Source organism: Carcharhinus amblyrhynchos, chromosome 2 (assembly GCF_965287045.1).
Source record: "Carcharhinus amblyrhynchos chromosome 2, sCarAmb.v2.hapA, whole genome shotgun sequence".
Classification (NCBI taxonomy): Eukaryota; Metazoa; Chordata; class Chondrichthyes; order Carcharhiniformes; family Carcharhinidae; genus Carcharhinus; species Carcharhinus amblyrhynchos.
The window spans coordinates 20,387,208-20,401,666 of NC_137325.1; the positions used below are offsets into that span (position 1 = coordinate 20,387,208).

Genomic DNA, 14,459 nt, shown 5'->3' on the forward strand with positions numbered 1-14,459 from the left:
ACTGACAATATCTCCCTTCCCCTTCCCAAATGTATTCTTGTAAAAGTCACTTTCGAGAAGAAGTTGATATCTATATCAAAGGTCATACAAAGGGGAAACAGCTGCATTCACCAAGTAGCAGTGTTGCTGAGAGAGGTTTGCTCTTCAATTTAAAAACACTTCCTAATTCATCGCCATTTCCAATTCCTAGTGTGGTCCTGGAGTCTTCAGGAATGAGAGACGAATCGTCAAAGCGTTTGCGAGCAACACGGGAGATAAATCACGGGAACATTAAAAAAAATCGTGCTCTCATAGATTTGCCTTTTGCTTACTGTCACAAAGAATTGATGAAATCTACTGGAGACAATTCTCTTTCCAATTTGTGAAGGAGGGCAGTGCAATGCAAGCACAGGCCTGCTGGGTTTGTCACCCATCATTGTGTAGGTGCAGGGGGATCAGAAGGTTCTTTGGAACAAGGTTCTGAAGTCTAACTCCAACACCATTTTGTAAATGAGCAAAACATTACAAAAATGTTTCCAGGAATGAGGAACTTCAGTTATGAGGATAAATTGGAGAGGTTACAGGAGAACATAAGAATTTGGAGCAGGAGTAGGCCACTTGGCCCCTCGAGCCTGCTCCACCATTCAATAAGATCATTCACGGCTGATCTTTCCGTGGACTCACTCCACTTACCCACCCGCTCACCATAACCCTTAATTCCTTTGCTATTCAAAAATTTATCTATCGCCTTAAAAACATTTAATGAGGGAGCCTCAACTGCATCACTGGGCAGGGAATTCCACAGATTCACAACCCTTTGTGTAAAGAAGTTCCTCCTCAACTCAGTCCTAAATCTGCTCCTCCTTATTTTGAGGCCATGCCCCCTAGTTCTAGATCATCTGCCAGTGGAAACACTGGCAGGGTCTATTCCCTTCATAATCTTATATGTTTCTATAAGATCGTCCCTCATTCTTCTGAATTCCAATGAGTATAGACCCAGTAGTCTTTCCTCATAAGCCAACCCTCTCAACTCCGGAGTCAACCTAGTGAATCTCCTCTACACCCCATCCAGTGCCAGGTTGGGACTGCTTTCCTTGGAGAAAGCTAGGAGGAGACTTGATCAAGATGTTCATGGCTGGACAAAAGTAGGCAGGAAAAAAGTGATACCCCTCATAAAAGAATCAAGAACAAGAGGGCACAGATTTAAGATGAGTTGCATAAGAAGTAAATGTGATGCAAGAGAAGTGTGGTGGAGGTAGGTTCAATCAAGACATTCAAGAAGGCATTAGATGATTACTTGAATAGAAACAATATGCAGAGGTACAGGGAAAGGCAGGGGAAGACACTAAGCAATACTACTCATTTGGAGAGCTAATACAGACACAATGGACCAAATGGCTTCACTCTGTGTTGCAACAATTCTGTTATTCTGTTAATATTTAACAGCCAACTGTAGTCAAATGATTAATAAAATGACTAACTTCTGGTGTTATTTCCTTTAGAAAAGTTGGTTTTGATTTTCACAAAGTACTATGGAGCAGACAGCAGTCCACAAACAGCATGTTGTCTCTTACCTTGATCTCCTCACGTTGCATCGGGTGGAGTTAGTGAATGGAATTAAAAACATTGAGTGCATCCTGGATAACCTGCTACATTTGGGATACTTCACGTCAGAAGATGCTGAGTTCATACAACAGAGTCCAACACGACATGAAAAGGTACAGACAGTTAGCCAAGAGATTACAGTTTAGTTACACACAATAAGTGGCCAGAATTTGGAAATTTGTGCAGTGACTAGGTTCATCTAGCATATTATTTATAGCTAAAGCTGGTTAAGCCAAGCCTGTGTGGTATAATATTTATGTAATCCCAAATGCATCTCCCTAATCGCAACCAACATCAATAGCAACCTATACTTCACTTTATGTTACTGTGTTACAATTCCATACAGACTGATAAAAGATTTGAATTCCCAGTGACAGACTCAAAGGATTACACAATCTTTCAAATTTTAATACTTTTGCAGTAACAAACACACTAAAAACAACATTGACCAAACATTAATATGCAAATTACCTACTAAGAAAACTACAGGAAAGCTCTCTCCTCTCAACTTCCAATCACAACTGAAAACCCCATTATGAGTTTATAGGAACCAGTCCAAAGTTACTTGTAGCTTCCAACAGGCGCTCTTTTTCTCATTTTGCTGAGTTACAATGTCCAGTATCTATCAGAAATAGTTTTCCTCAGTCTTTAGATCATCTCTGAACTGAATTAGAACAGCAAGGCCCATTCCTTCTTCCAACCATCACTAGGAGAATCTTCCAGCATCTCTAAATGTTCACAGTTTCCATTTCTTCAACCAGAAAACAAGTTCTCAACAGCATCCCACCTGGTAGCTAATAGAAATCAGACTTTTTCTTCTGTTATTTACAGCATCTGTTTATTTTCCTGTCTCCCTCTCTCCGGGACTCAAATTCTCTCTGTGCAAGGTTTCCGAGTCAGTAAGTCTGGGAGCAGTAAAACGAGCTGCTTTCAATAAGACTTTGCTTAAGCCTTGTCCCCATGGCAACCAGGTCACATGAGCTTATCATTAGGAAGAATGAGTAAGAGGGCATGGTCCCTCTTAGCTATTCCATTTTATCTTGAATTAAAAGAGATTGTTTCAAACTTATCCATCTTATTAAGCTTGTATATTGCTGTAAAAAGGTATGTTGCTGAAGCTTTTTGTTTTGCACTCATCATGACAGATTCACAAGCAAGCCAAATTTCAAGGAGAACAACAATTTATACTGCTTGAGAAAAGAGTGTTGATTTGTTGAATAGTGGATTCTGATTGGTAGAAGAGTTACCATGGAGAATTCATAAGGGAACGGTTAACTTCCTAGCTTTTGTTTACACTCAAACTAAACAGGTGGACTCTAAATGATCAAAGTGTCGCCCTGGGGAGTGAACCAGGGAATGGCTGTCTCCCAAGCTCTTATTCAGTTGAAAAACACACAATTCATGGACCTGCCCCTTCTGTCTACAAAGGGCAGGCCCCTGTAAATAAATATATGTGGCTTTGAACACTCATTGTGAACCACACTGTGAGCCCAGCTAATAAGCTTAAATTGTTTGTCAGTGTAAATCTTAGTATAATCAGAATTGTTTAGCAAGGGCTATCTAATTGCAGAATCATATCTAATGTTGGGCGCTATGTTTTGAGTTTTTCAACCACAGGCTGATCAGATATGATCAGTACCTTGTCTGTTGCAAACAGCCAAAAAGATGCAATGTTTGATACGATCTATCTGTTTTTAGAATGCATGGGATGCACCTGTTTCCTGACGCATTCTCTCTGGCAATGCCTATACCAATCAATCAACACTTTCTTCCCTTGCACTACGAATGATTGTTCCCTTTACTATTGGCATTCTTGTGAATCTGGCCTGATGAATGCCTGAGAAAAAGCTTCGACAGCATGTCTCTTTTCAGCAATACTCAGGTTCTGCACTACCAAAGGGCCATCTCTAAAACCTTGAAGTCATAACAACATTTCCATATCATGCATCAAAGCACAACCCACATTTACAAGGGCCAAATCCAAGGCTTTCAAAACTCTTTGGTTGTAGAGCCCCTTTTCAAACAGACCAATAATCAGGGGACCTTTGCTTCGCATCTAAACTATATAATGTGCATAAAATAAATTTGCTGCATTTAAAGAGTGTTTTAATAATTTTTTTAAAAAAACAAGTAACGACGACGTGGAGCAAAAATGCGAGGACTACTGATAGAGATGAGACGTGACAGGCTAGACATATCTGAGATAAGCGATGCCTATAATTTGTCTAACACTCCAGTGCATGTAGTCTAACTTTTTAATGTGGTTAACAGTGACCTGATAGAGGCATACATGTCCAATCAGATCACTGATCTCATTCAATCTATACCGTTCTTGACACAAAGCAGCGTTAAGGCAAACCCAATTTATACCGTTAACAAGATCAGAGCGGAATATTTCTGGATTAAAAAACAATTTCCTACAAATGATTTTCCTTCCCTCCAATTCTGTTGTAAAGTATTCTTGCTGCTAATCAGCTCACTAACTATTTGGCCATTCATGAACCTGCATTATTGAAACATTGTGGAAGGTTTAAGTAAGTCGAACTGACAGCTTTTCCACAATTACAAGGAGGAAACCAACCAGAAAGTAATAGAGACATAAAATGATAGAGACATTCGGCAGTCAGGCAGTGTTGTAATGCTCATTGCAAGAGGCCAAATGGAATGCATCTTAGTGTCACAGCAACAGCTGCCCTGCCATCTCCCCCTCTTGTCAAAGGTAAACGCAGGACTCACTATATAGAAAATCATTACCATTGAGACACCCATCGCCATGGGACCCAGTTTGTAAGCCAAAGTTGTAACATATCATAGAATCATTGAATCCCTATTTGCAGAAAGAGGCCATTTGGCCTCATCAAGTCTGCACCGACCCTCCAACAGAGCATCTAACCCAGGACCACCCCCACCCTATGCTGCAACCCCACACATTTACCCAACTAATCCTCTAACCTACACATCTTGGGACACTAAGAAGAAATTTGGCATGGCCAATCACCTAACTTGTACATCTTCAGATTGTGGGAGGAAACTGGAGCACTCAGGGGAAACCCATGCAGACACGGGGAGAATGTGCAGACACCACATAGACAAGGCCAGAATTGAATCTGGAATCCTGATTTGTGAGGCAGTTGTGCTAACAACTGTGCCACCATGCCACCCGCTAATCATTGGCTGTATTAACAGCTTAGGTGGATGCAGTATGAAAATATCACACCCATATAATTTAAAGAATTCCTAACTTCCTCCCTCAAGTTTGTGATTCACCCAGTCCATCCTATTTGGCTCCATCTTACTCATAAAATGGGCTGTTTGCAGCTATGTTAATGCTGGGAGTAGGGTGGGTTACTTGCTCGTTGTGCAAGAGACACTGCAACTTCCATCCTGTGAAGAACTTAGAGAAAGATGATTGATGAGACACCCAAGTTGTCCTGAGACATGGAGAAATGTGAAACAATGAACTCAGCAAAGTGTGTGAAAAACAGGTTGCATCACATTGTATGATTAGGATCCATACGTGCCCTGCCATTGTTTTAAGTAAACCTACCCCTGTAGACTTGGAATTTGTAAGGTCCCTAATCCGTGAGCTGCGTAAGTTCACAGGCAAACATCAACCAACTGTGTTTCATGTAGCTCAAAATGAATTACATAACTGAGCAGATCTTGTTGGAGTGGGCATCTCGTAGTGTTTCTTAAAGTTTATTTTATTAGTATCACAAGTAGGCTTACATTAACACCGTAATTAAGTTACTGTGAAAATCCCCTAGTCGTCACACTCCAGCGCCTGTATAGGTACACTGAGAGAGAACTTAGCAATTATCTAATCAGCACAAGTTTCAATGGTGGGAGGAAACTGGAGCACCCAGGAGGTAACCCATGCTGACAGAGGGAGAACGTTCAGACTCCACACAGTTACCCAAGCTGAGAATTGGACTTGGCTTCCTGGCATTGTGAGGCAGCAGTGCTAACCACTGTGCTACCAGTTAGTTAGCCTTTTTGCTACACCCTTCAGTTCAAAGTATTCTTATGCCCCAAATTGCTGGAAGTGGAGTTGGTAACCCTGTGACAAAGACCACAAGGCAGCCAAGGTCAATAACCTATCTCTTTAACCAATGAGATTTTCATATCGGGAAACAAAAGGACAACTGAGAAGGTGGAGAATTAAGAGTGGATGAGTTAAAATCATTGAATACAGTAGGAGAAGGGAAGAAAAGGAAATAAAGTTTGGATTGAAGAAATTCAAAGAGACAAATTAAAAGTAACTTTTTTCAGTTTTTTTCTATTCATTTCCGAGATGTGGGTGACACTGGCTAGCTAGGCCAGCATATATTTCCCATCCCTAAATGCCCTCAAGAAGGTTGTGGTGAGCTTCCTTCTGGAACTGCTGCAGTCCATGTGGTGTAGCTACAGCCACAGTACTGTTTGGGATAGAGTTCCAGGATTTTGACCCAGCGCCAATGAAGCAATGGCAATGTATTTTCAAGTCAGGATGGTGAATGACTTAGAGGGGAAATTCCAGGTGGTGATATTCCCAGATATCTGCTGCCCTTGTCCTTCTTGATGGTAGCAGTCATGAATTTGTGAGGTGCTGCCCAAGGAGCCTTGGCAAGTTTCTGCAGTGCATCTTGTAGATAGCACACACTGCTGCCACATTTCAGTGGTGGAGGGAATGAATGTTTATGCAAGGGGTATCAATCAAAAGGCCTGCTTTGCCCTGGATGTTGTCAAGCTTCTTGAACGTTGTTGGAGCTGCACTCATCCAGCCAAGTGGGGAGTGTTCCGTCACACTCCTGACTTGTGTCTTGTAGATGGTGGACAGGCTTAGGCAAGTCAGGGAGTGAGTTACATGGTGCAAGATTCCTAGCTCTGATCTGCTCCTGTAGCCACAGTATTTATGTGGCTAGTCCAGTTCAGTTTCTGGTCAACGATAACCCCCAAAATAATGAGAGTGGGCTATCCAGCAATTGTAATGCCATTGAATGTCATGGGGCGATGGTTAGATTCTCTTTTGTTCTTTAAAAACATTGAGAACACACAGGGATAAGAATGAACTGTTTAAATTGTTCCCATTCTGGGTCAGAGATTGATTAGTATTGGATTTAAAATGATCATGTGATTAAAATGGTACCTAACGCTGTTAAGTGGCAACCTAATGTTCTATTGTGGGTGCATTGGCCAGTGATTATGAGAATCCAGCAAGTTGTCAAAAATAACGGAGAGTTGAGGTGACCTACGATCTGAAGATAAGAAATGGCCATTCAGCCCTTTGAGCCTGCTCTCTAATGCAATAAGGTCATGCATCATCCTCTACTCGAACCTTACCTTCCTGCACAGTTTCCATATCCTTGTATTCCCTTCGTAACCAACAATCTAACAATCTCTGTCCTGAATAAATTCAATGGGTGGGATTGCCCCAAATCTGGAAAATCCTGCCCAAGATCAAGAACCTTTGCATGGGCCACACCCCCCACCCCCACCCCCAGCATGCTATAATTCCCATGGCTGGCAGGATGGGAATATTCCCCCCAGTGACTGAGAGTCCACAGTTTTTTTGGAGTACTCAATTCCAAAGATTTGGAAACTTGTACGTAAATAATTTCCTCATTTCAGTCCTACATGACTGACAAGGACCTTTATGACCGCGTCTCGTGTAGAATTCAATATTTCTTTTCATTACGGCGACAAACAAATCATTTTGCCAGAGTTAAAGCCTTTGTTAAATTGATGCAATAGGTAAAGGAGATAAACATGAACCAGCTCAAAACTTACCCATGCAACCTTCTTCTAAAAATACTTTCAGGTTCGTAAAATGCTGGATATCATCTGGGCTAAAGGAGAAGAAAGTGCAGAAATTTTCCTATATATCCTAAATTGCGCCAAAGAGGTTTACTCAGAATTTCATCCTTGGTTGAAAGAAATTCATTATTGCCCATCAGACAAGCTGCTGAACAAACCAGTGCTGATTACAGATGCCGGTGAGTATTTCACAAATACATCTGGCTCCTGGATTAATCAAACAATTCAGAGTTGAGAATTAATTAAATGATGATCAAATACCATTCTTGAAAGATGGCAATATATTACTGTGAATGTTCAGGCAGTGAGTGTGGCTGAGAGCTGTGCCGTTATCACACAAAAGGAGGCAATGGCTTATTAGTGTTATCGCCAGACTATTAATCCAGAAACTCAACTAATTTTCACGGGGTCCAAGTGCAAATCCTGGCATGGCAGCTGATGGAACTTGAATTCAATTTTTTTTAAATCTTGAATTAAGAGTCTACTTATGACCATGAAACCATTGTTGGAAAAAGCCACCTGGTTCACTAATGTCCTTTAGGGGAGGAAATCTGCTGGTCTGGCCTTTGTGTGAGCCCAGAGCCACAGCAATTAGGTTGACTCTCAATTGCCCTTTGAAATGGCCTAGCAAGTCACTCACTACTACTTTCTCAAGGACAACAAGGGATGGGCAATAAATGCATGTCCCACAAATGAATAAAAAAAAGTAATGCATCAATCCTATAACCAGTGATTGTGATACATTATATAAACACTAAATAGTCTCAGAAACCAATTTGATTTATAATTATCTCCAAGAGAATGTTTTTTCCTCCAAGCCAATTATCTCACAATGAGGAGGCAATGCCTAGAGGTATTATTGCAAGACTTAATCCAGAAACTCAGCCAACTTCACTAATGGTTAGGAATTAAAGATATTTACAATAAAATGAACAATCGTGTTTCAGAACAGAACAGTATATGTTGAATCTCAATAGCCACTGTGTCCATTATCAATGCATCATGGTGGCATTGTTTACAATCTAGACCAGGCTTTTCCAACATTTTCCAGGCATGGAACCCTTCTGGCCTCCTATGATTACTGACATAACCCCTTAGAAATATTCTTATGGGGTTGAAGAGTTAAACCACAAAAAAAATTGATTGTATTTGCTATAGGTACAAACATACAAAAACAAATTTATAGAAGTACTTTATATTTTTATAGATATGTTTTTATTATAATTGAAGATGCATTCAATGAAGTCTTACATTTTTGTCATTTTTAATGGGGGGAATAGTGCTGCCTCTTATGCTCACAAATTCATTTAATATTAAGAATATTAACAGACACATGCACACATACTCAATCTCTCACACACAAATACACACTCATTCCTATGTCTCTTTCTGTCTCATACGCACTCACAATCCCACCTCTCTCTCCTACATACATACACCCACTCCCATCTCTCCCTCACACACAAACATATACATACTCCCACCTCTCTCGCTCTCTCATGCATACTCATTCACACACTCACCTCCCTCTCTCAGAAACACACACATATATAAACACTCTTACCTCTCTTTCCATTGCTTGTGGCAATATGGTTGACTCTCAACTGCCTTGTGAAATGGCCTAGCAAGCCACTCAGTTTCAAGGTCAACTGGGGATGGGCAATAGATGTTGGCCTAGCCAGTGATGTCAATGCCTCATGAATAAATAACAAAAAAAAAATTTTGATATGTCCATTTCCCCTTATCCTCAAAGGCAACCTAGATGTATTCCTCTACAGTTGAGAAGGCAAAGTTTCAGACCTCCACCAGATTGTCCTATAGCTGGTTTATGCCTCTGCTGTCCACGTCCAACCAGAACACTCTATCCAATATTTGCTATTCTCCCAAAGAAATGCCAAATGGAGTTGAAGCTGAGATGGGATCAAGCATGATTGTATTAAATGGCTGAGCAGGCTCGAAAGGCCAAATCTCCGTTCACTGCAGCGGGACTGGAGAATCCTAGCTGCAGACGAGACCAAAAACTTTCAGCCTACCTCTAAATTTCCGAGCTCAAATTTAAGGATCATTCACCACTGTTTTGGACTCTTGCAGCAGAGGAAGCTGTTTGTCCCTTATCAATCCTATCAATTTCTTTAATTGTCTTAAAGCCTCAGTTCAACTACCTCATAGATAATCTTCTCTCTCCACCTGTCCTCTTATGTGTTAACTCATTTAAGCTTAATACAATTCTGGGGAATTTGCGCTGCACAAACTCCGCAGCCAATAAATTAATTAGAGTCTGACAACACTCTCCTTGCCAATTGATTCCAACACACCAGTGGCCATTTTACTACTGTTTTACTTCACATGAAACCAATCACTGTCTCGCCATAAACCATAGAATCCTTACAGTGCAGAAGGAGGCCATTCAGCCCACTGAGCCTGCACCAACAACAATCCCACCCAGGTCCAATCCCCTCAACCCTACATAGTAACCCTGCTAATCTCCTGACACTAAGGGGCAATTTAGCATGGCCAATCCACCCAACCAGCACGTCTTTGGATTCTGGGAGGAAACCGGGGCAAACCCACGCAGACATGGGGAGAACATGCAAACTCCACACAGTCACCTGAAGCCGCAATTGAACCCAGGTCCTTAGCACTGTGGGGCAGCAGTGTGCCACCGTGCTGCCTGTACAAATAGATACACTTTTTATTTGCAGTTCCTAATGAAATTCCCAGAGCATTCAAAGAAAACTTTATATCAAAGTGTAACAAAATACAGGAGATTATATTAACAGTTACATTCAAAAAAAAATCAAATGAGGATTATTAATACAATGTTTGCCAAACTGGTACATTAAGGAAAAAGATATGATTATGCACTGTTTTAGATTACAATTATATTTTTCTCCAACGATTGTGAAGATTTTATTTTAGGCTTAAGAAAATGACATAGAAAATAATGACAAAAATAAATCTTTTCACAATCAAGTCATTGACATAGCTAGTCACAAAATCTCTCCCTATTACTTTTTATCATGTCTTTCAGTCTGCGAATATACTGAAAAGCTCCGAGGTGAATTGCGACGAGATACAAGGTTGACTTCTTCATATGTGCAAAAGGAAGATGCTTTGTTTGATGATATTTACACTGAAACTCTTATGGAATTAATCAACGCAGCCAATGAAACTAAAGGGAACATTTCCCACTTGGAGGATTTGTTCAGCGATACTGGAGTCATCAACGAAGATGCAGAAACTGTCTTTATAACTGGTGATGCTGGAGTTGGTAAGACCATACTGCTCCAGAGACTTCAGAAATTGTGGTCCAAAGGGGAGCTCTGTGCTGATGCTAAATTCTTCTTCAAATTCAGATGCCGAATATTCAATAGCTTTAAGGAGGAAGATAGGATTTCCCTCAGAGATCTGCTGTTCAAATACAACTGTTACCCTGACAAAGATGCTGATGAGATATTCAGCTACATCCTACAACACCCAGCTTCCGTTATCTTCACCCTGGATGGGTTTGATGAAATCAACGTTGACTGTGACCTCAATGACGTCCCCGACATTTCTTCGCCCTTTGACCCCACGCATCCTGTGGCCCTGTTGATGAATCTTCTCCATGGAAAGTTATTAAAAGGTTCCAAAAAATTATTGACAGCAAGAACTGTAACAAGTCTACCATTGAGAATGGTGAGAAAGAGAGTGACATTAAAGGGCTTTTCCAAGGACCATTTACTGCAGTATTTGAAGAAGTTCTTCAAAGATGAGACCCATCAAACGTTGGTTTTGACCCAGCTGGAGGCGAACCCTCACCTGTGCAGTTTGTGTTCAGTGCCGTTGTTTTGCTGGATTATATTCAAATGTTATGAGCACTGTCAATCCACGTGTAGCTCCCAGAGGTTATCACATTCTGTTACATTGACTGACATTTACTTGGTCATGATTGAGGTCTTCCTCAACCATTCTTCTCAGGCCAATCTGAATAGGAAAAAGGCCAAAAGCCAGATACATTTATTCACAACCCAGAAGGAAGCTTTAATGCGGATTAGCAAACTAGCTCGAAAAGGAATTGAAGACTGCAATTCTGTTTTCAGCCAGGAGAAAATTGCAGCTGCAAAGATTTCAGAAGAGGATTTACAGTTTGGCTTCATCAAAACTGTAGGTCATTATGATGGATGTGGGAACCAGTCGACATATGAATACATTCACTTAACACTCCAGTCATTTTTCGCTGCTTTTTCATTAGCTCTGGATGATGAGATCCATCCACGGGACCTCCTTGCACTATTCAACAATGGTAGCGCACCAACACCGTCAACCCACAAGCTAAGTAATTTGGTTTTAGCTTTCTTGAGCCCTTCAAGGTGCTCCTCTATAAATGTCCTTAAGTCATTCAGCGAACACCTGCAATTTACCATGCTGTTCCTCTGTGGCTTGTTGTCCAACCGCAATGTTGATCTGTTGCTAAACTTCGCAACCCCTGGAACCATTAAGGAAAAGCAGTCAGTGCTGATGTCCTATCTGTACAAATGTATGAAATCACACCTGCAAAACCTGCCTCGCTCGCACCTTGAAGATGGTTGCAAGGTACACATGCTGCCACATTTTATATGGTTGATAAGATACATTTTTGAAATGCAGAATGGAGCAGCAGCCAAACTGGCAGCCAAAGGCATCAATGTCGATTACATAAAACTGAACTATTGCAATGTGTCTTCTGCTGACTGTGGGGCTCTTGCATTTATTTTGCACCATATCCGAACACCCCTTGCACTGGAGATGGACAACAACAACATCAACGATTACGGTGTGGAGCAAATGTTCCCCTGTTTCAGTCAGCTGACAGTCCTCAGGTGAGCTCTATACCCAATCTTCAGTGCATTCTGTCCCATAGAATCCTATAGAATCCCAACAATGCAGAAGGAGGCCATCCATCCCAATGGGTCTGCACTGACCACAGTCCCACCCAGGCTCTATCCCCATAACCCCACATATTTACCCGGCTAATCGCCTGACACAAGGATCAATTTAGTCTGGCCAATCAACCTAACCCGCGCATCTTTGGACCATGGGAGGAAACTGGAGCACCTGGAGGAAACCCACACATACGCAGGGAAAATGTGCAAACTCCACACAGACAGTGACCCAAGCTGGAATTGAACCTGGGTCTCTGGCAGTGTGAGGCAGAAGTGCTAACCATTGTGCCACTATGCTGTCCCTATTATGTGGAACTGAGGTGCCTTTAATAGGACTATCATTGTATGGGATGTTCGAATTCACCCTTGTCTGTACAGGATTAGGTTTCATTTTAAGGTCTTGGTTCAGTGTCACCCCTGAGTCAAATGGTCATGGGTTCAACCTGCATTCCAGATGCTGGAGCAGTTGACCCAGACGAACGCTTCTCTGCTGTACCATGGATATGCCACACAGTCAGAAGTGCCATCTTTCAATTCAGACATTGAACCGAGTCTGGCCTAACCGAAGAGGATGTAAAATATTCCTCTCAAAGAAGATAGTACTATTTTGAGGAAGAATAGGGGAGTTCTCCCATATCTCCTGACCAATGATAATTTATCATCGCATGATCATAGGAAGAGATCATTTTACACCTCTGCTGTCTCTTTGGTAGATTAATCCTGCTCAGTTATTTTATCCCCATTGCCCTCCAGTTACCTAATTCTGTTCTGAGTGCTACTATGAATCAATTTTCACCACTCTTTCACTCAATGCATTCCAGCAACTCATTGTAAAATGTCTTTATTACCTCAAATTAACATTCCTGTTACTGCCCCTTCTGCCACTACTTACAGTTTTTCTTAATTTACTCCACCGAAACCAGTCATGATCAAATTTCCTCTTAATTTTCTCTGCTCAAAGGAGAACAACTCCAGCTAATGCAATCTCTTCACCTAACTGCAGGCCCCCATCCCTGGTAGCATTCTAGTCAATCTCGCCTGCATCCTCTACAAGGCCTTGACATTCTTGCTGAAGTGCCTGTTCAGAATTGGACAAAATACTTCAGCTGAGATCTAATTAGAAGTTTCTAAAGGTTTAGCATGAACTCTTTGCTCTTTCACTCTATTGCTCTAGTGATGTGCTAAAGATTCTAAGTGATTTTAAAAAAATCTTCTTGCCCTCTATTCTGCAAAGATTTGTATGCTGGCATTCCCAGACCAATCTGTTCCTGCAAGCCTTTTAAAATTGTGCCCCTTAGTTTTAAATCTTTCCTCTCTTTATCCTTCCTAACAATATGCATCACTTCCCAGTTTTTCTATCTATGGGCATGTACCATGGGCAATTTTGGTCTCCTTACTTGAGAAAGGATATACTGGAGGGGGTGCAGGGGAGATTCACTAGGTTGATTCTGGAGTTGAGAGGGTTGGCTTATGAGGAGAGACTGAGTAGACTGGGACTATACTGACTGGAATTTAGAAGAATGAGGGGGAGATCTTACAGAAACATATAAAATTATGAAGGGAATAGATAGGATAGAAGCAGGGAGGTTATTTCCACTGGCGGGTGAAACTAGAACAAGAAAATAAGGGGGAACGGATTTAGGACTGAGTTGAGGAAAAACTTCTTCACCCAGATGCTTGTGAATCTATGGAATTCCCTGCCTGATGAAGCAGTTGAGGCTACCTCATTGAATGTTTTTAAGGCAAAGATAGTTAGATTTTTGAACAGTAAAGGAATTAAGGGTTATGGCAAGTGGGCGGGTAAGTGGAGATGAGTCCACAAAAAGATCAGCCATGATCTTATTGAATGGCGGAGCAGGCCCGAGGAGCCACATGGCCTACTACTGCTCTTAGTTCTAATGATCTTATGTATCTGTCCCTTTCACCAATCTTTATTATTTATCGAACTTCATATCATTGACAAAATCTGAAATTATGCTCTCTATACTTCAAGTCAAGGTAACGAGCATTTTATCCAGGAATTCATCTTGTTGTGCCTTGATTGCTCCAACAAATAGCATCAAAGGATTCCCACCTTCCAGGATCGAAGGCAGGAGTTGATACTATGCCAGTGGGATCCTGGACGGCATTTCACAATCAGTGGCCAGTTAACATAGTGCCACCAAAACTGTTGTC

The 14,459-nt window shown here is 41.3% G+C and overlaps 1 protein-coding gene across 1 annotated transcript in view; it reads left to right on the top strand.

Moving 5' to 3' along the window:
• Positions 1 to 1,511: 1,511 nt before the first annotated feature.
• LOC145360371 (nucleotide-binding oligomerization domain-containing protein 1-like) overlaps positions 1,512 to 14,459 on the top strand; it is a 32,435-nt gene continuing 19,487 nt past the window's right edge. Inside the window, exons 1-3 of the mRNA XM_080215557.1 lie at positions 1,512 to 1,697; positions 7,385 to 7,559; positions 10,412 to 12,221. Of these exons, the coding sequence (XP_080071683.1) occupies positions 1,512 to 1,697; positions 7,385 to 7,559; positions 10,412 to 12,221 (2,171 nt within the window). The remainder of the gene's footprint in view (positions 1,698 to 7,384; positions 7,560 to 10,411; positions 12,222 to 14,459) is intronic.